Consider the following 23667-nt stretch of genomic DNA (forward strand, 5'->3'; position numbering starts at 1 on the left):
AGGCTTGGAAAACATTCAGAAAGCAATCTAAAGAAACATTCGCAGCCACAGGAGCTGTTAAAGTAAACATCTTAAAATGGTTGCTGGAAAGGTTTAGACACTTATTGATAAATAACCTTTCTGGTGAATAACTGTGGCATGACCAGCCAAGTCCAAGTCTGGCATCAAATAGCAAGATTCATTATTGTTGAGGAAAAAGCACCTGACTCATAAAAGCATCGTTGTGATATAAAAGGTCTATCACTGGGGCAGTCATATGTTGAGGAGGATATGGTGTGGTGGATCTGTGTGACCCACTGTTTTCAAAGGCTATTCCGGGATGGTTGAATCCTCCAAACTCCTGGTGTGAGCAGGGAGCTGTGGGTGACTGCTCTGTGTTGACACCTGTAGCAAATTCCTACCCCTTCCACATGCTTCCTTCCTGGAAGCCTTTAAGTTCAACATCTTTCACTTCCTTTCTTTCATATAGAAACCTCCTAATGCAGGTAGTCTTACTGTGGATTTAGTTTTAGCTTCTCTCTCTGCTATAATCTGTACGTGAGGTGTCCTGTGTTGCCCCTTGTGTAGCATGTGTGTAACTGGCAGTCTAATGTCCAGTTGATTTGGAGAAAGCCACCAGGTTAAACCAATTGGTAAGAAAAACACTACCAGTAAGGAGTGAAGACAGCTCGTCTTCTGTGATACTGTGGGCTTCCAATAGGATCACTGATTTCCGTTAGCCAAAAACATGGTGATCTATAAACTTGAGATCCAGCTCCTCTGACAGTTGGTTCTTTGAGCCACATGGGATCAAAGGGGGAAGTACAGAGTATCAAAAGCTAGACATTGTGTCTGTTCAATGCCACTCGCCACACCTCCACTTGGAGTGACTAGGGAAGGTTTAGGCATCACAGCAAAGGAGGAATTGAGGAGAGTGAGCTGGTGGCAGAATTCTAGTCTAAGCTCCTGACAGATGTAAAGGGCAAAAAGGCAAAAGCCACTTTTGGGGGAAGTTATTAATTTTTTTACTTGTTCAGCGAATCATTCCCCAATCAAATAATTTTGCTGTACCTGATTGTCTACAGAACATAGTTCTAGAAGACAGTGGCATCTGCTGTCATGAGTATAAGGGTATATTCCCCAAATGAGTACACATAAGCAGAATTGAGTGATTTTTTAATGTGATATCAGAGTTTATGAATGCTTCCCAGCATCACTAACAAAATGGTTGTGTTTGCACCCTAGTGATAGCTGAATGTAATATTTTGTACTGCTTTATTGCAGCACCAAACACCCTTGCAGTAGTTGCCAAAATGGCGTGGAAGCCCTTGAATGGAAAAAGTGTTTGTCTGTGTTTCTGTGCCAGTCTAATGGTTCTTGTGTCATTCACACTTTCACAAGCAAAAGGAACTGAGTACAGTTCTATGTTTGCAATCCAGAAAACAAGTGGTGTCCTCTGTGCGCAGCTGCTCTCATAATGCCATTTCCATAGGTGTCTTGCCTTTGTTTATATTTTAAGCATAACTTATTGTTTCAGTGTGTAACTAATTCTCAGTTCTGGCTTGTTAGCTTCTTGAGCTTGCTCAATAATTACAAGGTTAGGTTTTTCCTTATAATCAGTATATTAGAAGTTTGGATCATGAGAATTAGCTGTGGCAGTGATTGGGAGTCACATGTTGCAAGCAAGGAGACATCACTTTTCACTTGGGTTCTGTTCCTGAATACTGCTGTTACAAGTGAACTCATGTAATAGAAGCTGCCTCTTTTTCTTTTTTTTTTCTTCCTTCTGGAATTTGTTTATAGTGTGATAACTTGCTTAGAGAGGGTTAGAGCCCTATTGGGTTTGATATCATATGCAATAGACTGAATTCTCCAATGATCATGCAGCCTAACTAGGAGATGTAACAGCAATGATGTTGATCTGTCCTGCCACTGCAGCCTCCTTGGACAAGTTGTCTTCAGTTGTGCAACTTGTTTTGGGGTGTGTGTATATTTTTTTATTGGGTTTAAGGAAAGCCAATGGCAATTTGTGACAGTTCTAGGTGGTTCATATTGCTCAGGCTCAAGAAGCTAATTTGTTCCACTGTACTATATAAACTAAAACAAAATTTCTGCATCCCACCTAACCCATTCCTGCTAACAAGACCAGTGCTTGTAAATGCCATGTTTTGTTTTTGTTCCTCACCCTCCCATCATTTTTTTTTTTCCATCCATGTTCCAAACTAGTTTCTAAGCGACGCAAGGCTCACCTGAGACGCCTGGACCGGCGATGGACGCTGGGCGGGATAGTCAACAGGCAGCAGAGTCGAGGTGAATTAATAGCTTCCTATGGCACCAGCCTCTAAGGGTGCACCAAAAGCCACATTGCAGCTTCGGCTGTTGTATGCCGGGGTCTGCATCTTCATTACTCTGATAGAGAGAGGCTGAAGCTCCCAAGTTCAGATGATAATTTTGTGCATGACTGCTTGAGGGTGCTTTGGAGCCAGGGTTAGGCACCCCAAGAGCCGGAGACTAATAACTAAGGGTAACTCTGTAGTCTGACTCCTCGTGCTGCTTAGGGAAGCTCACATCTGTTGTGTTTTAACTTTGGGCATATTCATGCTCGTTCTTTCCTACCTCAATAAGGACAAGTGATACTTTTAGGGCTGTTAAGATGAGGAGAATGCCAAAAAGCCATGGTCAGAGTTGTGCGCACTGGAAAAGTGCTTGGTGTGGAAAGATGAGAATCGTTCCAGTTTCAATCCCCTCTCCTTCTTGCAAGTAGTGCTTGGTACTAAAGACAGACTTCTTGAGAACTTTTGGGAGCTTTTAGTGTCAGTCCTAGATGTTTAAAATGCCATTAGTAGCAGCATTTATTTTTTTTTACCTTTGCCGCTCTGACAGGGAGCGTGGGGGGTGAGGGACAGGGAACACCTTGTTCTGAAGCTGCATTTGGGTAAAGTCTGAGGAATCTTCCAAACCAAGCATTTCTCCAGTGCATGTGAATCATCTTTCCCAGAGTAAAGGTACTTTCTGTCCTCTTTTCCCCTTTTTTTGCAAGATTGTTCAGATATGGTATTCATTGCGCTTTATAAAGGGCTGGGGGGGAGCGCCATTTGCACCTCTCTGTAACTTTCAGACAACCTTACTGAGGGGATGGAACCAAATGTAAGCACAAGAGAAGCTTCCCAGTTAAGGACAAGGTGCCTTTTCCTACTAAGGAGAGAACGTACTTCTAAAGTAGCAAATTTATCTCCTCCTGGCTTTGGCAGTTTTGTATGCAGATTCACGTGTGTTTCAAGCACATACAACTTTTCAGTGACCTTTCACATTTGCCTCAAAGTATTGTTGAGGAAACTAAACTAACAAAAGGGGTGTTCTTCCTACTGTAGCTTGACCCTGCAGCAACTGGAACTACCCTCAGAAGATAAGGTCTTGCTTCTCAGCCACCAATTACACCCTGAAGGCACTAAAAATAACTCCCATAAGCATGCGTACTGGCTTGTGAAAAAGAACTTGTGCTTATTTCTATACTCCAAGAGTTTAGGAGCTACTTATTTTGTATTGTCAAATTCTGCCAGATAGTTCCTGGTAATTTAACTGGGAGAATTTCTGGCAATCAGTTTTCTAAACAATTTGTTTAATAACAAATGTATTCTTTCATATTCATACAATATTGCAAACAAAGCTCCATAAAATATTAAGACTGCATGATTGGTCCCTTAGCATAGTTGACTGGTAAGACTCAAGGACCTATGTTGCATTCCCAGGTTTTTCCCGCATGCACTCTTATGCCTACCATCTGTGTGCAGTTTCTCCAGACCTGCCCTCTGACCAGTGTCACAGTGTCTTCCCTGGCAGTCTTCCCCACCACAGGCTCCCCTAGTCTCTTCCATCCCTGCCTTTCTTGCTCTATAACGGTTTCTTCCCGATTAGGCCCAAGCAATGCTGGGTTTGTGTTGGAGAATATGTGCTTTATCTCAAACTAAATCTCAGCACTTGAACTTCCATGGCTGAGCTGAATTATCCAATTGCATTCTCCAATGCATTTCAGCCACAGCTAGCCAGGCTGACTGAAAATAAGTTGTTTAATGTCATCTGAAATGGTAGGTTAGGGAGCTCTTACAAGAGCAGGTTCACTGGAAGTAAAGAAAGTGATTTGAATACTTGGGGACAGGTTGGAGGCAGTGGCTTCATCGTCTGGCATAGCTGCAGCCTGTACAGACATCTAGCCCTTCCAAACTGCAGTTGTTGAAAGTATGAGTCTCTCTGGGTGTCCGGATCACTGCACTCTAACAGATGACAGTTTATGTGAGGTCAGGAGAGATTCTTTCTCCCTTCTTTCCCTCCACCCCAGCCCAGAAGACTTCTAACAAGGCCAAATTTGGGTGGGTTTGCACAGAAATGACAGAATGCATGAAGTGTACACATGCAACCCTTGCCAACTTTCAAGTCTCTGCTCCAAAGCACAGAAGGACTGAGCTGCTCAAACAGGAGATGTTCAGAGTTGTTCAACAGAGGCAGAACAGCTTCCCCTCCCCCACATGGCCTCGTTCTTGGAAATAAATTCAATTAAACATTTTGGCTGAAATTCTTTCCACCCAGTGATACTCTGCTTGAGATAGTCCCTGCTGTTGGAAAGGTTAGCTCCAAGAGTTCACTGGAGTTTAAAAGCAAGCTGTAAAGGATGCTTCCCTTTATATTTATGCTTGGGTACCACTAACAAGCATTTTTTACCAACTAGGTCTATGATAGAATCACTTAAAAGCCAGAACTGAAGGAATTAAGCGTTGTTTCTGAAGGCCAGGATTTTCTAAGTGACTTGGATATTAAAAATACTGGAAAAGCCTGAGTGCACAAGGGAAGGATGTTTCCTTCCCTGTTACAAACTGCCTAATGGGGGGAGGAATTATTAGGGGTAACATGTGGCTTATTTCTACCCTTTCCAAAGCCATTTGAAGAAGCTACGCATCCCTGAACTTCAGATATTTGGGAGAAATGTTACCAGATCTATGAATAAGAAAGATGAAAGACAAATTATTGAACATCATGGTAGTGCTTCTTTTTTAAAGCTGAAAAAAAAATCGGCAAAGAGAACAGCTGTAGTCTGTTTTTACAAAGAGAAACAGATGACGTTTGTTGCTGAACTACTCTTTAAAATGGTCCATGGTGTGCCCAGATCTAAGAGATTATGTTGGTTTATGTTTCTTATGTAGCTGCAGAGCTTGTTTTTTTAAATGTTAAATGTTTTTAAATGTGGTACACTTTCTAAACTTTTGTCTGTACATTACAAAACTCCAATAATACAAATATGGATTGTGAGGAGAAGGCTGAATGTTTGTGGTTTTCCTCAGTCCTGGCACTTGTTAGATCAGCAGGCTGTAGATTTCATATTCTCTGGTAGTGGGTAAAATGCTAATTCTACACATGCATCTATTTGGAACTTCGATTGGAAGAGGACTTAGGATTGTTTACAGGCTAATTTCATGAGAAGTCATTTGTGCTATTACAGTTTGATTGGGAAAAGTGGGGGTTTATATGCCAGATATTTGACAGAAGTTATTGCTGCTTTGGTTGTGTGCCCAACATTTTCAACTGGAGCCCTTACAACGCAGGAAAGTACTGCGTTATTCATATCAACAATACAGTGACACATGGCTGAATTTCTGCCAAATAAGCCTATTATTTAAGAGTAGCTGCTAGCACAAAAAACAAGCTATTCAATGAAAGAGTTAAGTTAGAACTTGGAAACTATAGGTCTTTCTACTGCTTCCCTAACTTATGGAGAGAGGGAGCTTGATGGGAAGAGATGGATGGGACATAAAGAGAAGGCAGCCATGTAACCCAGAGGTCGTGATACTTGAACCCCATCTTGAGTTGGTCATGATACTTGAAGCCCATCTACTAGCCTGGGTAGGTCATTCTGCAGCCAGTTTTCTAGGTGTGGAAGGAGCCCTTGATTGGTACTAGTAATTCAGCCTGTCTGGTGTGCTCATGCACTCTTACCCTTTCCAGCATCCCACCAGAGCCACTTTGCCCTCTTCAGCAGCCCCTTTACTACCTACGAGACTTCTCTCTTTGTTTTCACTTTTTCCCTGCTTGCCCTTGATGCTGGTGAAATGTTTGTCGCTCACAGCACAAGGCTGCTTTGCCATGCTAAATCAAACCAGCACAGAGCAACTTCAGAGTTTGTTAGGTTTGGGGTTCCCCCCCCCCCCCCCCCCCCCGTGCTCCAAGGAAAGTTGTAAATGTTTATTGCCTGTTGCTGGTTGAAGAAAGAGCATGTGCAATACAGAACTGTTTAGAAGAAATGTCATTATTGTTCTTTTCTACCTGTTTGCATGAGGTTTTCTGTTACTTAAAAAAAAAAGTGAGGGGCGAGGGGACACAACACATGGGACAGACGAAGGCTGAAGAGCTCCTGTCTGCCAATGAACGCACTTGATAACTGTGGACAGTTATTTTCTCTGCTGAATATTTACACAAGTAAAACAAAGTCCATGTTGAATTAATGCATTGCTTTCTGGAACAGCGAGACTTTTTCCAGAAGCAGGTCTGACAAAAGGGGGTGGTGGAGCGGAGGAGTGGGGGAGGGCGAGCGCAGACTGCTGACTGAAGGGAAAGTATTTTGAAAGAAAATTCTTCTGTGGTTTGGAAGATGTAGCGTTGGGGCTGTTGCATTTTGCTGAGAAACTGTTAATTGGCTAATTTCTAGCTTAATTCCCCCCTATCCCTACTGGCATATCAAACAAGGATGGGGTCACAAAGTTGGGGGCATGTATGCCAGCTGAGCAAAAGGAAATTACTCCCTTAACTTGGTTGGCTCCTGAAGTGCTGCAGATAACTTCCACACTTATTTATCGAGCCAGAAAAGAGCAAACTTATAAAATATAGGTGAAAGAGGTATGCAAAACTGGGTGCTCAGAACGTGGAAGCAGAGATGTATGTGCACTGGCCACTTGCTTGGGAGAGGTGAGACTGATTATGCAGGGCTGGAAAAGTGCATGGTATTTTAGCAGCTCAAAGGCAAGGTTCCTGTCCTAAATAGTTTACAGCCTAAACAAAGAGAATGAGATCTGTGCATCAAAGGAGCCCAGGCAAGCGGCAATTTGGCATGCATCTTATTATGACCAAAAGGTTTTTCACAGTGGAAAGTGATATTTATTTGGTACTTTTAAAAGCTTTTGGAGAAGGACTAAGACTAAGCTCGTTTGGCAAGGCAGGAAGTCAGGGTAGGTAAGGCTTATGTTAGGAAGGATTTGAAAGTTTCAGGTTATTTGATACCACAGAGGAGGGAGCCTACTCAGGTAGATGAGGCATCATAAGAAAAGCATGGGCTGAGTGGGAAAAGATGAAAGCATTTGGAGGAGTGGGAAATACAAAGGCAGCAGAACATGTGAGAGTGTAGTAGGATATGAGAGACAAGGCACAGCACACAGGCTTGAAAATTCAAGATGGGACAACTGAATTGGGTGTAGACTTGGTAGGACTCTGGCAGAAGTACCAGAGCACTGCTGTGCCAAGAGCAGTGTGCTGAGAGACTGGGAAAGGGGCAAAGAAGGCAGGAGGTGGCTGTAGCGACTGTGCAAAAGAAGTTGAAGGGCCAGATCAGAGCTCTAGTAGTGAGGAGCAGCAGTGATAGAGGATTTTGAAGATGTTGGGGAAAGGAACTGTTACCTTGGTGATAGACTAGAAGGAATCTGAAGTAACTAGTGCCAAGGGAATCAGGAAGATTGAATAAGAAAGACTTGGAAAGCACTACTGAAGCTCTACGTTACAACTTGAGCAGTAAAATCGTAGGTCTGCTTTCCTTGACCTGATGGTAAGTATAAATCCAGACAGCTAGAGGAGGGACCAAGTTGCCTTCTCAAGACACCTCATAACTTTAATGTGTAGTATGTGTGTGCGCAAGTGCACGTGTAGAATCTGAAATTCTGGTTTGACAGATGGGCTTGGAGGAGCCTCACAGGCTGTTGAGTTCTGTCTCTTGCTCTGTCAGACAATTAGGTATGGGTTCTTCAGGAGAGAATGGAGCTTCATCTTAGCTGTTCAGAGTTGTTTAGGTTTTTTCCTGTGGAAGAGGTGTCTTAACAGGTCACCTGATATGGAAAATGCCATGCCCAATGCCTAAAAAGTCTTTACTAGTAGACAGAAATACAGCAGGTGAAACAAAAGAAAACCTATTTGAGTCTATGCTGTTTAAAGGGTGTGTGATGGAATAGACTCATCTGCTGGCTCTTTAATTATAAGCTATAATCCTACACAAAGGGAAGAAACACAAAGCACTGTTGTCATGGTCTGCCATTACCTAAAAGTAACTGTCATTGACATTGTCCTCCTAAAATTTAACAAGTTAATGTAACATCCCTAGTTCTTCTGCAGTGAGTATGTTGTATTATAGCCATTGAATAGGCTGGCCAAAACAGAAGAAATATTTCAGTCCCCACTACACTGTGGCTGCAAAGGTGATCTTTTACTACTTGATGAGCATTGCCAAGGTGCTTATAGGTCATCTTGCGCTACTGTAAATCATGTCATGGTTTAAGAGCTGTACTATAAATCTTGTTTATGCAAAAAGTTGCACTTTATTAAATTGCATCTTAAAATGGGTAGGAGAAGATGTGTGGGTACTCTTAAATTATCCTAGCCTGGTTTTAGATCAAGTTTCATATGGGTTTACTTGACTGCTTCCAGCAGCCTCAGAAGTAGGCCTTTTTCCTCAAAATTAAATGAAGCTGCACTGCGACTGGCTTGGCTTAGTACAGAGAAGAGTTTTGCACAGAGCTTGTGGTGCCACCGCTAAAAGAACCAGTCTCACTTTTCCCAACATCTTCCCTTCTCCTTTATGGTCCTGCAGATCTGCAATGAACCAAACCAGACTTAGGGTCATACTGACTTTTCCTTCAGAAGGTTGGCTGCAGGTCTATCTCATGGCAAAGTTATTAACTATGCAAGGAGAGGTGGTGGGTGTGAAACAGGATGAAGGAAGGAAAAGGGAATGGTCTCAGCTGCTGCAATGCTAGGCATGCATTCAAAAACTGATTTTAAAGCAGCTTTTTAGTTTCAAAGCTATTGCTATTTGTGTATAGGAAAGGCCTCACTTTGGCAGAGTGTGGTTATGTTGCTGGAGGAACACAAAATGGTTGTGTTGTTGGTTTGGTTTGGGTGGGGTTTTTTTGTTGGGTTTGTTCCCCTGCCTTCTAACAGCCATGGAAGGGCATTAGATGTCTGTGGCTTGTGAAGGAGCAACCCATAACTCTCCAATACCACTGGCTTCCTCGTACCAGGTCTGTTGAAAATAGCATGATTGTCTTGCCTCTGTACATAGCTGTAATGCAGGGCATTGTACAGCTCAGATGCTTTGTCCTGTATACACGCACACCTTGCAGCTGGACTGCAACAACCTGTGCTGCACTTGCCAGTGGGAAATCTCAGTTGCTAGAAAAAGCTCTTTCTGTAGTGTGGGCTGTTACAAGGACATGGGAACTGTCCTCTGCTGTCCGCAGTTTTCCCAGTGATCCACCAGGATCTGTCTCTCTGTTTTGACCTGAAGCCTCTACTGTCTTTTTTCAGGAGACTTGAGGTAGAACCAGCGTAAAAGACAAGCCTGCCTTTCTTTGGGGAGGAGTAAAGGGAGGAGGAGAAAGGTTGTAGGGAAGCGAGGCTTTGGAATAACTAATGGACTGAGTGCTGGGCTGCCAGGGCATCTGGGAGGGCTGGGCAGAGCACAGCTACAAGTGGGTGGTATGAGTTGGGTAGTCCAAACAGTGTAGAAATTCTTGTTCGTGTTTTAAATAGTGTCTGTGTCCAGGGAGAGGGAAGAATGACACATACTAATCGTTGTCTTCCAAGCTAAGTGGGTTGCAGTTGGATAGTGCATGATGTGACAGACTTGTATCGTAGCTCTGCCAAACAGGCTTTGCTTCTTCATACATGCCTTGTTCAGATTTACTAGTGCAGCTGAATTTCCAGTAGAGGCACCTCTTTCGGTTCAGCTGGGGAAGATACCTTTGACCTGCAAACTAGAAGTAAAGAAATATAAGTGAAGTTGGCTAATTGACTATTGTGGTGGGTTGACCCTGGCTGGAGGCTAGGTGCCCACCAGAGCTGCTCTATCACTCCCCCTCCTTAACTAGACAGGGGAGAAAAGGTATAATGAACAGTTTGTGGGTTGAGATTAAAGACAGGGAGAGATCACTCACTAATTATCGTCATGGGCAAAACAGACTGAACTTAGAGAGGAAATTCATCTAATTTATGACCAAGCAAAACAGAGTAGAGCAATGAGAAATAAAACCAAATCTTAAAACACCTCTCCCCACCCCTCCCATTTTCCCAAGCTTAACTTCACTCCTGGCTTCAACCTCCTCCAGTGGCACAGGGGGACAGGGAAAGGGGGTTGCAGTCAGTTGATCTCACGTTGTTTCTGCTGCTTCTTCATCCTCAGGGGGAGGACTCCTCTCATCGTTCCCCTGCTCCAGCATGGGGTCCCTCTCACAGGGGCAGACCTTTGCAAACTGCTCCAACGTGGGTCTCTCCCACGGGGTGCAGGCCTTCAGGAGCAGACTGCTCCAGCATGGGTCCTCCACAGAGTCAGAAGTCTTGCCAGCAAACCTGCTCTGATGTGGGCTCCTCTCTGCATGAGTCCACAGGTGCTGCCAGGAGCTTGCTCCAGCATGGGCTTCCCACAGGGTCACAGCTTCCTTCAGGTATCTCCACCTGCTCTGGTGTGGGGTCCTCCACAGGCTGCAGGTGGAATCTCTACACCCCCTCATCCTTCCTCCATGGGCTGCAGGGGGACAGCCTGCCTCACCATGGGCTGCTGGGGGATCTCTGCTCTGGTGCCTGGAGCACCTCCTTCCCCTCCTTCTGCACTGACCTTGGTGTCTGCAGAGTTTCTTACATCTTCTCACTCCTCTCTCTGGCTGCAAAAGCTCCCTCTAACTTGTTTTTTTCCCTTCTTAAATGTGTTATCACAGAGGTGCTGATTGGCTTGACCTTGGCCAGTAGCAGGTCTGTCTTGGAGCCGGCTGGCTTTGGCTCTATCAGACACAGGGGAAGCTTCTAGCAGCTTCTCACAGAAGCCACCCTTGTAGCCCCCTGCTACCAAAACTTTGCCACGCAAACCCAATACACCTATTAACAGATCTCTGGGCGTCACATTAAGAACAGAAGTTTCTTTACGCAGTTTTCAGCAGATGTTGAAGGGGAGTAGGACTCTCATCCCATTAGTTCCAAAATGCAGCCTTTTAGCTGATGCACGTGATTTGTTAGCACGTAGTAAAGTTTATTCTGCCCACTTGACCTCAATGGTGAAGTTGATGTAATGGAAGCTGCAGCTGGAGGATACAAATTATACTTTTGTTTGCTTTTTTTTTTTGGCTGGTAATTGTTAAGTCAAAACTTAATGAATCAAAATTAAACACTTTTTGCATTCTCTGTAGATCTGGGCATACAACTTTGATGGTAGGTCTAGGTTGGTTCACTGATGTGTGTTTTATATGATTGCTTGTCATAATATCTGAAGAAAACCAGCATGATATTTCAGATTTTTCAGTGTAGTTCAGAGCACTGTCTTTCTACTGGCTGATGCTCTGCTGATTCTCTCATGAAGCCATTTATCTGTATTAATCCTTTCCAGTAACTCTATGTATCAGTCATGAAGTGTCAATTATCTTCTCTTAAAGACTTTTAAATGGTAATCTGATGTGTCGAATGCTACATCAATCCTCTTAAGTGATGCGTCTACTGAAAGCTCTGCTGTTCCCTTCAGCAAATCTTGGTTTATACAAAACATCCACTGGCTAGAGATAGTCTTTGAAAAGCAAAACAGAATTACACTTTGGTTGCAAGGGGGCCCATATCTCCAGAATACTGTTTAAGTTAAAACTTCATGTATGTTTGTGGTATCCCCTGCACCCACTGTGAGAAACCAAACGTGTGTAATCTTGGAAATGGCTGTGATTTTTGCTGTGAAAGCACTTTGCAAGGGGAAATTGTAATAGTGGCTTCCTGGTTTTGATCTGTAGGCTTAAAAATAGAACTGCTGAACAAAAACATTGTAGGACCCTCTTTTCTAAGTGAATTTTTAACACTCTTTTGGTTGTCTTGCTTCATGGAAGAACTTCTTTTTCTCCTGTCTTCCCTTCCTACTTTCATTCAGTCCTTTTTCCCCCTCTGTGAAAGCTGTGTTGAAATCCAGGAGTGAGCACTTCACTTCTGGCCTCCTACCCTGTCCTCTACAGGAGGGAGGTCACATCCCTGAAAAGTGAGACCACTCTGCCCAGCAAGAGGAGCTGAATAACTGCAACAGGGGCTGCTGTTTACGTGGAGGAAAAATAAGACAGAGAAATTTCAGTTGTAGCTGTAGTGGCAAGGGTGAACTCTGATAGCCCGGGTTGTAAAGTGGCTTTGGTATGGGGGAGAGACAAAGTAGGGCCTTCTTCCAACAGCTCAGCAAACACATGGCTTAACTCTTTATTACTGTCTTAGAAACATCCCTGGAAGTGCCTGAATGTGTATATGGGCAGTGCTTATCAGCACCTGGCCTTTCCCTTGGCGCTTTCCTCTCAGGCATGACCTCTAGCTGCCCAGGCATCTTCTGCAGTTCAGTTTAGTGCTTGAGGCTTTGCATGCAGTGGAAACTGGACACATAACTCCTTCAGCAACAGTCACTAGAAATAGAGGAAAAATGAGTCTGCCTTTACCATGCAGAACAGAAACCCAGCTAGGAAAGCTGTCCTGTGACTTTGAAGCTGGATTTCATTAACTGGGTTTCATTTGCCCCGTCTTGCAGTAGAATATTTCTGTGGGGAAGGTGTCATATCCTGATGTTGCTAATTACAAACTAGCTGGAATTCCTTAACAGTGATAAAACAGTAAAGCAGCCTTCATAGGGGAGAGCAGGAGAGAGTATTTTCTTCTTGGAGGCAAAGGGTTTACCCCATCAGAATTAGAAGGATCCAAATGCAACCCATCGAGGAAAGAGATGTAGCTTTGCCGAATTTTCTGCTATCAGATGCTCTGCCAACATTCCCCCCTCCTTCTGAGGTATTATTTGTTACTTTGTAAGGGTTGGTTGGGGTTTTTTTAAAAGTTTCCATGCTTCACCCAGCAACAAAATGCTGTTGAGCCACAATACCACACAGATGGTTGGGCCTGCTTCGTTCTCTCCAAAAAAGCATTTGCCTCAAGCTGCTGCAACCTTTCCATAGCTTCTTTGTTTTGCAATGATCAGGAGCTCTGGATTCACTTACTTCCTGCCAATTCCTGTGCACTGACAACCCTGTATTTATTCCTGGCCGTGCCTTGTTGCAACTGCCAGTAGAAAGTGCTAGGAAGGCCGGTTGGGGTGCGCTTTATTGCTTACTTGCCTCTGCTTTGGATCCAGCTACAGAAACTCATGCTGTTACATGCATTGTAACTTGGGCTCAGGAGAGGGGTTTGGTAACACTTTCTGTATCTGCTGCTGCAGAGCAAGGCCGGTAGCTCGCGTTTTCAACATCAGTTGTAATTTTCGAAGGTAATGGAGGAAAAATTTGACCTTGAGTGTGTTGGAAATCCTGCAGTAAATGACTCCTGGTGGGTGGAGGAAGATGCTGTGAAAGTGTCTGTTCTGTTCTATGCATTGCCTTGCTCTCAGTAAGCCTGTTCACCTCTGCCCAGCTGGGAAGGGGATAGCTGCTGGAGATGAATAGGGATGCTAAGTTTTTGGCTCAATCACTGTACTTGAAATGTAGCCTGTGCTTTTGAAGTATGTAGCTTAGTTCTGGCCCTCCTTTACCACTGCCACCCGTGTATCTCTCTGGCGGGAGGTCTAGCAAAAGTATGTTTGCAAAACACTTCACAACCCATGAATGCAAGATGCTGCATAGTCTCCTGTCAAATGCAAACCCCTTAATTCTTTTGTCATTTTTTAATACTGTTTCAAGCTTGTTGCTGTAGTCCTGTACTGCTCAAGAGGTACAAAGGAGAGCAGCGGGATGGGCCAGCCCCTCTGAGTTGTGAGGATCTGTCCCTCTTGGGATGCAGGGCTCGAGTTTCAGTAACACAATGCTTTGTACGGCCATGTGCACATTCAGAAGAGCCAACTGGCTGGAGCTCCCGTGGTGACGCTTGGCTGATTTGGCAGCTGGGTTCATTCTGTCAAGTTACAGTATGAGAGTTAAGTCCAGCTTCAAATCTTCTCCCTTACCCACTCGAGGAACTTGGGGGGGGGGGGGGGGGGGGGGCGGGGCGGGGGAAGAAGGGGGGAAGCTCTCTGGGGACTTTGTGTCATTATTGGCATGGAAACACTTTGAGATTATCAGCAGCAGGGTAGTGGCAAGAGGCTGATTATCTATCATGTCGTCAGCATAAATAATCAGTGGGCCCCTGAGCAGGGCTCCGCCTTTTGTAATGGCTCCACGTAATCACTGCATAACAGTTTAAAAGCAAGCAGAACAGAAAAACAGCTGGACTAATTCTGACCCTAACTGATGTTGCCTTTTCTTCCTTCACTAGAAGAGAAATATGTCACCATTCAGCCGTACGCCAGCCAGGGGAAGGATGAGATTGGGTTTGAAAAAGGGGTCACCGTGGAGGTCATCCAAAAGAACCTGGAAGGATGGTGGTACATAAGGTAAAGAAGTTGTGCAGCCAGATTGCTGCAGAACCTGTGACAATGAACTTTTCTGATTATTCACTTAATGTTAGTATTTAAATAATTCTGTAGCTGGGCAAAAAAGCCCAAATTGTTCATAATGCTTCTTGAAGAAATGTAAAGAAAAGGCTAAGATGATACGATGGTGATTAAAGTAACAGTGTCTGCAAAAGCTGTGGACTATTCCAGTGGGAGAATTCCTGAACTTGTAGATTATTGTTTTTTTCTTCCTTCAAGTTAAAAGCCCATATCTGACTTAAGATCAGTAAGACCTAACAAAGCTTTCTGTTGTGTGTAATTTTAATGTGTTTCCAGTATCAGAGTTATTCTGCAACACAGTTAAATCTATTTATAGCGATACTGAAAGTCTGATTGTGGTCTCTTGAGCTGTTTGGGTCAGGTGGTGCTATTTTCAGGGATATAAGAGATCAGTTTGGCTATAGCCCTTTTCCAAACTTATCAATGGTTTCAACTGATCTGCCTGATTTCTGCCTGTCCATGTTAGATATTCCTAATGTAGAGGGACTGGATTCCAAGGGCAGGCAAAGTTATCATCATGTATCAAACTTTGTTATATATTTGAAACAACGGTCATAGAGGAGACTTGTGACTTAAGAATCCCCTTTTTTAAAAGCTTGTGGGGAGAATGGAGGTTAGATATGTCTCACATAATGATAGAAGGTGTCAGGATAAGTACTTAATGAGAGCTTCCTCCATCTAAGTTCATACAGCACTTAGGTTTTAGTGGTCTGTCATGATTCTGTCCCTTGTTTTGTATCTATGAATCTGGCAGTGCTGTAACATCCTATTTCTCTTTAAACAAGCTGTGATACAACAGGTAGCTTAAAAACGAAGTTTTATCTGTCGAGCAGTGCAAAACATCTCATCTAGTTATCTTTTTCCATTCAGCCTGTAATTATAGTGATTATTTTTTCCCCTTTCCCTCCCCAAGCCATAACTTGCTTTTGTTTGAATTCTGCTTGATTTATTAGCTATGAATGAGGACTATGAAAATGCTGACTGAGGCAATGTTGTTTTTCTTGATGTCCCTTACTTAGAAAACTGTTGTTTCTGGTTTTTTCTTTTCTTTTCTCTAGTGCCCCTATAGAGGGAATAGGCTAATAAAGATAGCAGTGGAGCCAGGAAGGCACTCTAGATAGGAGGAACTCAGAAATGCCTGGATTTGATCAGGTCACATTTTTTTCTCCTTTAATCATTCCCACAAGTGGAATCCAAAGTTGCAGATAGAGGAATCAAGAGCATGTAGGTTTTCTGAGTGGAGAAACATTGCAAGACATCTTTACTTTATTTTGGTATTCTCCTTCTGAAATGCAGACGTATTACTACTGTAGGTTCCAAATTAATAGTTCTACAATAAGCAGTTTCTTTCTTTCTTTTCCCCTTTTCCTCGCATGCTCCTTTGGGCCAACCCAAAGTACACATTTTTCTATATAGCAGAAGTGCATTCTGGTGACAGTGATGCTTGCTGCAGTGGCTTAAGTGGCTCCTTCATGGTGGCCTTCTGGAAGGAGAGTGGATGTCCTAGCTGCTCGTGGTAGCTGGAGAATGCACCATGCCCTTGGGTTTTTCTAAGAGGCATTTTGAGTTGAGCAACCCTTCTTATTGAAAGGTGGTTTAGGTGCTCCCCATATGTATGTGACAAGTGTGTTAGCTATCAGCTATTATCCTCTCTGCTGCTCTGGAGCACTATGCTGGAGGATTAAACTGTTCTTAGAAACAGGTTTTTATCCCATGGACAAAACTTTTGGAAAGGTTGATGCAGTGATCCATCCCTGCAGCCTGGGTGGCTGACCTCCAGCTTTTTGTGCTGTTTCAACTGCTCTGAATACTGTTAGGTACCACCCAGAAAAGGATTCCTTTTCTGCAGTAATATGCTTTTCTGAGTATTGAGTGCCTTAAAAGGAGCAACTCCTCATGCAGTGAGTGTGAGGGGAGAGGGAGCATGAAGATACAGCAGCTGAATCCTGCTTCCTTGTCTGCTGGGCTGGGTAATGGAGACCAAACACACACATCAATGTGTAGAAATAAAAACAAATCCAGAAGCTTGCAAATGGAATCCACCTTAAAGACATTAGCTTGTTCCACCTTAAATATGTAATTTCCCCAAATTCCTGGCCATGTGCTGATCCTCATTTCCTGTCCTTCTTTTTCTTTTTTCCTTTTTTTTTTCCCCCTAGTTTGCTTCCCTCTGGAGTAATTCCAGTGCTCTGGAGCTGGAAAGCAGATGTGACTGTCAGACTCGCAGAGGCACTTCTGACTCTTTTTTTTTTTTCTTTTTGAACATTCCTATGGTTTGAATCCATTTTTTCCTTCATGTAATATAAACAGAGAGGGTTTTGGAATTACCCAGGAACCAAATTACTGCACCTAATTCTGCAACCCTCCTAATTCAATGCTGTAGAAGCTAGAGGCAATATTGGTGTCTTCCTTTATTTTGCCCTGTATGCATTATGACTTTTTTTAAAAAAATCATAGGTACTCTAGAGAAGCAAAAGGAACATTCGGACCTGGGATCCTTCTTACTTTTCTGCTGAGTTCAGTGGATTTGTCTGCTTCCCATTATGATCATAGCTGTCATTACATCCATTATTTAGATCTTGCTTTGTGTCAGTTACTGTCACCTCCAGGTGACAGTAGCCAAGTGGATTGCAGGCCAAGTGAGGAGCAATATGTTAAGTAAAGCTTTTGTTCTTTGCCAGCATCTTCATTTTGTGGTTTGTTTTGAGCCTCAGCCCATGTGAATAAAATGCAATTGGGTGTGATAGTGGCACTGAAATGAGGAGGAATCTTGGATGGGGTTTGAAATGTCTCCAGTAGGTTGTGAATATAATGAAGGAAGAATACTTGTGATTCAGCTCTTAGATGTGAAATGAAGACCATTACTGGTTCAGGACTTCTCTGAAGCTAATTAGCAGTTTCCTTAGTTTTTTCACCTATAAAATGGGGAGATCAAGTAGCCTTCTAAGGTGATGCTTACAAAGGGCTTTGAGATTCCTGAGTTCAAGAACTAAGGTGAAAAATGTAAGCCTATTTGACTTACATTATGAAGTTGCACAAATAAAATGGCAGTTGCTGGCAGCTACTGCTCAGCATGAACTTAGGTTGAATTTACTAACTCACAGGAAGAAATAACCAGCAACAGCCTCTCTGCTGAGGGTATGTTGCCCAGAGTTATTAACTGTCCAGCTATTGCCTCCACTATTCATTGGGAGAAACTATGTGAGATCAGAGGTATCTGAAGCAGCGGGTTTATATGGGCTGATCCAGATACGTACAGTTGGCAGGAGAACTAACAACCCAGTACAGAACCTGCCTGTGGCTGCCTTTCTGATCTTAAACATATTAAGTCTCCCACAAACTAAGATGGATGTAAACTGTTTTTTCCTGCTGATTTTGCACAATCAAGCTCTGTTGAAAGTAACTTTTGGAACTGGAGCGCTCAGTGCATTGGCCAATGTGGCTTTCTCACAGATGAAAACCTTTACGTCTCCAGATCATGTAAAGTTATAAATATCCTTTTTAAAAAAAAAAAAAAACCCACCAAAAAAACCCCACCACACCAAAAACAACCTTCCCTGATGCATAGGCAGCAGAAAGTATTGGTCATAGCTCTGCAAAAGGGTTGTCTGCTGCAAAAGGGGATGAAGCCAAAAGTCGTCAGGGCTTGAAAAATGGCACTGAGAGATGTCTTGCCACAACAGGGGATGTGGCACATATAGAGGCCTTTTTTCTTTTCTTTTTTTTGACTTGGTTTGAGGCTTATCAGAAAAGCCTCAAAGGGGACAGAATTGCATAGATCTAAATTGCACCTTGGTATCAATGGCTGGATGCTATGTATCTGTTGGAAGTCAAATCAAGTCATTACCGTTTTGCTATTTCTTGTTAGTCTCCATGCGGCAAACAGAGCCTAGAGCTGTTCGGATGCTTTCCTTTGACACCAGAATCTTTGGAAAAACTTGTCGCTAAACACTCTGAGTGGAGTAGATTCTATATCTTTGCCTTCGTGTGTGACAGAAGGCAGGTACGTAGGGAGAGGCAGCATCTCTAGTGTCCTGGCTGATCTAGGTGATAGGGGAGGAAAAGCCGGGATTTCAGACAGAAAGGTCCTTGTGGTCACTGCTAGAAGTACAGCAATTGTATTTGCTTTTGTATAGGAAGACTAATGGAGAAGTCCAGGGAAGTAAACCTACTCTGCATTTTCCTGTTCTCCCCATAAAGTCCCAGCGCCACTCTTGAGTGTTTGGATGTGGTGAATGGGCCCAGGGTGTGCCCTGGTGCAGAAATCTCACTGCAAATCTCAGAATCCAAGTACTGGCATGACACACTCATCTGCCAGGGAATGATTTGCTGATATTTCTGCGCCCCCACCCCGCCCAGCTCCTTCCTCTGCTGTCTAATGAGTCTCCATTTTCATTAAAGAGCTTTAGAGTCCTACTGTTTTAACCTTTGTATTTCCTGCAGATTTCCTGAGCACCAGGGTTTTAATGGTGCCTGCTTTCCCACTTACCCTAAACAGGTGCTTGATCTGTATCTTGAGGGAGTAAAGAGAGAAGGGTTTCAGTGACTCACTCTGTAGCAAGTTAGGGTTTCGTTAGGGAAAGCAGAGTTCATCCACGTGGTCCTCCCTGGAGTCTGACTGTAATCTGAAATCCCTGCTGAGGTGTTAGGAATGGCAGGAGTTAGAAAAACCATCTTCCCAAAAGCCCAGTTGTGGAAGAATGACTTTAGTTTGAAGTGTAGCATGAGCAGCTCAGGCTGGTGTTCCAGGAACACATACTGGATTCAAGTGTCTGTTCAGATTTCCCAGTTTATTCAAATAGCTCCTAGGTTGTTCAGGAAAAGCCATTTTTCTTCAGACAAATTGCTTTTCGATCTCATAGTGCTAGAGGAAGCTGCAGTGGTTTAAGAGTCCCATATTCTCCATAAGAGAAGCTGATCATACAGGACTGGCAGTTATGGGAGGAGGGATGGTGTTTGTTATTACAATTGCAAGAGGGGAGGCTTGCACAAGAGCCTTATAAACTGCAGATGTAGGGGCTCTGTACGCTCTTACTTTAGTCCTTTTCCATTTTGAGTTGCCACTAGGAAGTGTTAAAACTATTAAAATATTTTACTTGCTAGTTTGCTTTTTTGCTGTAGGGGAAAATACTGAGTTTGCCTAGTACTGTCTGAACATGGCATAAAACAAACTGGTGAAGCCCTTTCCCTTGTGGGTAACTATTTCTTACCCAGAGAAACTCCTTCCTTAGGATGAGAAGTGGCTTGTAACAGCAGTCCACAGGTCACTGCTAGCTCAGCTGACTGAGATGTCTAATTAATAGGTAATAAACTAATAGACACCACAAAACCTTATCTGAGAACCATAAATTTTGTTTTATGTTATCATCCATCACTTTTGCCTTAGCTGCCATACCTGAAACGCGTGAGAAGACTGTGTTTGTGATGATGTTTCCTTTTGCATCTGCAGGTATCTAGGCAAAGAGGGCTGGGCCCCAGCTTCGTATCTGAAGAAGGCAAAAGATGATCTTCCATCTAGGAAAAAGAACTTAACTGGGCCAGTGGAAATCATAGGAAACATCATGGAGATCAGTAACCTGCTGAACAAGAAATCATCCACTGACAAGGAAACTCAAGCAGAAAATGAGACTGCAGAAACTCATATCACCAAGAAGGAAATCAGTTTGCCCATCCTGTGCAATGACTCTAATGGCAATGCCATGATGACGCCAGACAAGCAGGCTTCCAAACTGGCGCAGGGATCCCCAGCCGTAGCAAGGATAGCACCTCAAAGAGCTCAAATAAGTAAGGCAGTAAAGTAGTCTGGGTTTCCACTGGCTTGCAATAAATTCTTGTTTTCTACCTTTCAGGGTTGACACTGCCTGTCAGCTAAGGTCCCATGTGTCTTGGTCTTATAACTGAGTCCACATGAGCAGATCTTTGCATTGTCTGTAGATCTGCAGGGATTCCAAGACGTGATCCTTCATTAGTAGTGATAAAATTTAACTTCACTTTATACAAGAGCTGTCTGGTTCTTCTTTATCTTAGCCAGTATGCTTTTACTTTTTTCTTTTGCCCAGAGAAGATTTTTTTTTTTTCCTTTATAAAACTCTAAAATGTGCCCCCCAGCCCCAGTAATGTAGATGATGTGGTGGTGTGTTAAAGTCAAGGAGACCACCTATGTCTTTTTTCTTGCATTCATTCTGCTGTTTTCCTGGGGGCAAGTTGCTATGTTGTTTTTACTACTTCATCTGCAAAATGCAGATGCTAACACTAGTCTGTGCAAGGAATAGCAAGATACTACGATAGAGGACAGTGTGAGTGTTATTAATTTAGCGGATTATTTTTACTGCTGGGGGAAAACTAGATATTAGGCCAATTCTTTGCTGGCCAATCTCCAACGGAGCTGGTCAGTTCCAGCAGAAGATACAATCCACTACTTTCTGGCAGTGATTTCCTCTTAAATTTGCTGGCTTAGCTGAGATGCATAGCTAAGCTACCTTGGTATTTCTAATATACCCTCATAGTTTCCTATCTTGCTTCATAGAGATGCCTGAAATATTGCAGATACTGACTTCTAATATTCTCAAACTGTGTAGTAGTGGAGAGCTGCTGAAGAATGTGTTTAGCAGTACTTACAAAATTAAGTAAATTCTTGCCTCTTCTTTCCCTGTTCAGGTTCTCCAAATCTAAGAACAAGGCCACCCCCACGAAGAGAATCCAGTCTGGTTTGTATTGTTTTATGGTATATGTTAACAGTGGGGTAGGTGTGCAAGTGCTTTATGAGATGTCCTGCAGCTGTACAAAGTGCAGGGGTATCTGAGAGATCCTTTATTTCCATGGCTCTTCATTTTATTGTTGAAGTATTGAGCAATCCTCTGGCCATCCTAATGTTAATTAGGGATTTCTGTTTTTCAAAATGTTGCCCCAACTAAGAAGGTATTAAACTGAAGGGAGAACATCCTGAAGCTACTGTGTTCCATGCATTGAGCATTAAAGCCCATTTGGCTGACTCAGAAGGTTTAAAGTTCCTCTGTGTCTGTAGCCCAGTCTGGAGCTTTTGTACTTCTCTTATCTTTAACAACTGGGAACACTTCCCCTCCTGCCATTGCTACCATTTTGAGGTGGCTAAGCTTCACTCTTGTATATGTTTAAAGTGACTTGGGATCTTATGGAAGGATGTGTACTACAGGACTGAGACAGCCTATGATTGTTTATCCTCAAAGCTAGAATTCTGGAAGTTTGGACCAACTTGAGATTAGGAATGTCATCTTCAGATGGGAGCTACTCAGTAATCTATTTGCATAAAAATCATGCTAATAATGTGTTTATAACTAGGCAATACATAGTGTTTAATCTTTGTTGTGCCCTTTATGACTAGTATGTGACTTGTAATTTTTCTGTGTCATCTGAGATGCCTCTTAACAAACGAGATGAGTACATACTAGCATTTTCTTCCTATTTCTCTTTGTGTCTCTTTCAATTAGACTTTGTTCTGGCAAGGCTACTACACTTAATCACGTGCTAAAAATAACAATGATAATATATGTGAAACCCTGAACATATCTGCTGTTTCCAATTATCTTCATTTAATCCAAACCATCCTATTATCTGAAGGCATTTTATTATGCTGCACTTCTGCTGTATTTCAGCATTTATAGTGCAGAAACATCCAATTATAACATTGTTAGACACGGTTCCTAAGGTACAGTGATACATTCTCTGTGAAATGCCACATGCTGTGCGTGATGAAACATGGGTTGTTAGTTACAACAGGATATCTTGAGAAATGGGGGACCGTGTGAATAAAGCACAGTATGCCATTTGCCATATGCACATTAACGGCTTAGGATCATTTTGTGTCTTTAGTTGTTCTGTGTCTATCTGTGGCAGGTCTGACCCGTGTTCAAGAGATCCTGACATACTGCAGTTCTTGTGTTAGAACCACAAGCAGTGAAGTGCAGAAGCTGTGAAGCTTTACCATGATTTAGTCATTCTATAGATGAGCAATGTGCTAATCTGAAAAGCTTTTGATATTGAAATTATTGAAGGGACTCTTATCCCATTTATCACTTTTAAAATAACTGTAACAAACTCTAAAATGTGACAGCTTAATGTAAAGGTACTTAGCTTTTAGAGGAGTCTGGTATGCTACCAGAATGGCTGTAAATAGCAGTGTCCTGCTCCTCATGGAGCCTCTGTGCAATTTAAATGCAGGTTGTGTTGGGATTGAGTAGAGATTCTGGACCTCTGTTACTGGGAGGAACTAGAATCTTTTGATCCTATAGTGAAGTCCTTCCTTTCTTCTTTCACTTTAGCTGAGCAAAACTCTTCATAGGGGTCTATGATATTTTCCTTGTTTCCTTGTCTCATATCACTGACTATTTCAGATTGTTTAAAAATCCAGCAGCAGATTAAGAGCAATAATTCATTAGGATTACATTTAAGATAGTATATTTGATGATAGGCAGAATCTATTATGGGCCTGTTGCAATGCAATTTTCTGCAATTGTGGCAAGCCATCCAGGATTGAGTCTTTCTGGACAAAATCTCAGAGTAAATGGGCTGTTGTTACTATGACTGGAATGGCAGCTCACGCTTTATGGCCTATCAGTAAAATGTTTTACTGTTCAAGTAAAGATTATCGCAGTTTTAATAGCTGGTGAAGGCAGCATGAACAGTGAGTGTTGTGAAAGGCTTCTCTTTTGTGGCCCATCTCAATACATCAGCTTCCACTCTGGAGAACTGGGAAGTTATCACTAGGAAGAAGAGTTTTAGTGAATAAAGGCAAATATTTTTTCATACTGCTATTCAGCCCACTACTACTTTGGTTTAATTGAACCAAGCTTCCTATTTGCCGTAGGGTTTTCAGTTGCCCAAACCACCAGAGCCACCCTCTGTGGAAGTGGAATACTACACCATTGCAGAGTTCCAGTCGTGTATCTCTGATGGCATAAGCTTTCGTGGCGGACAAAAAGCAGAGGTGAGCCTTAATAGTGCAGCTGGAAAGTTGTAATATTTGGCTGTTGCAGGGGACTGACTGGATTGAA

The 23667-nt window shown here is 42.9% G+C and overlaps 1 protein-coding gene across 7 annotated transcripts in view; it reads left to right on the top strand.

Annotated features, from left to right (window-relative positions):
- The window catches only part of SH3PXD2A (SH3 and PX domains 2A), a 269997-nt gene that overhangs the window by 232494 nt on the left and 13836 nt on the right, over positions 1-23667 (top strand). For 5 of the 7 annotated variants that reach the window (XM_075757988.1, XM_075757989.1, XM_075757992.1 and 2 more), the window contains 5 exons: positions 2206-2289; positions 14461-14578; positions 20088-20422; positions 21296-21345; positions 23481-23600. In XM_075757988.1, the coding sequence (XP_075614103.1) occupies positions 2206-2289; positions 14461-14578; positions 20088-20422; positions 21296-21345; positions 23481-23600 (707 nt within the window). The remainder of the gene's footprint in view (positions 1-2205; positions 2290-14460; positions 14579-20087; positions 20423-21295; positions 21346-23480; positions 23601-23667) is intronic. The other 2 variants (XM_075757990.1, XM_075757991.1) reach the window with 1 other exon arrangement.

Source organism: Balearica regulorum, chromosome 7 (genome assembly GCF_011004875.1).
Source record: "Balearica regulorum gibbericeps isolate bBalReg1 chromosome 7, bBalReg1.pri, whole genome shotgun sequence".
In the NCBI taxonomy this organism is placed as follows: Eukaryota; Metazoa; Chordata; class Aves; order Gruiformes; family Gruidae; genus Balearica; species Balearica regulorum.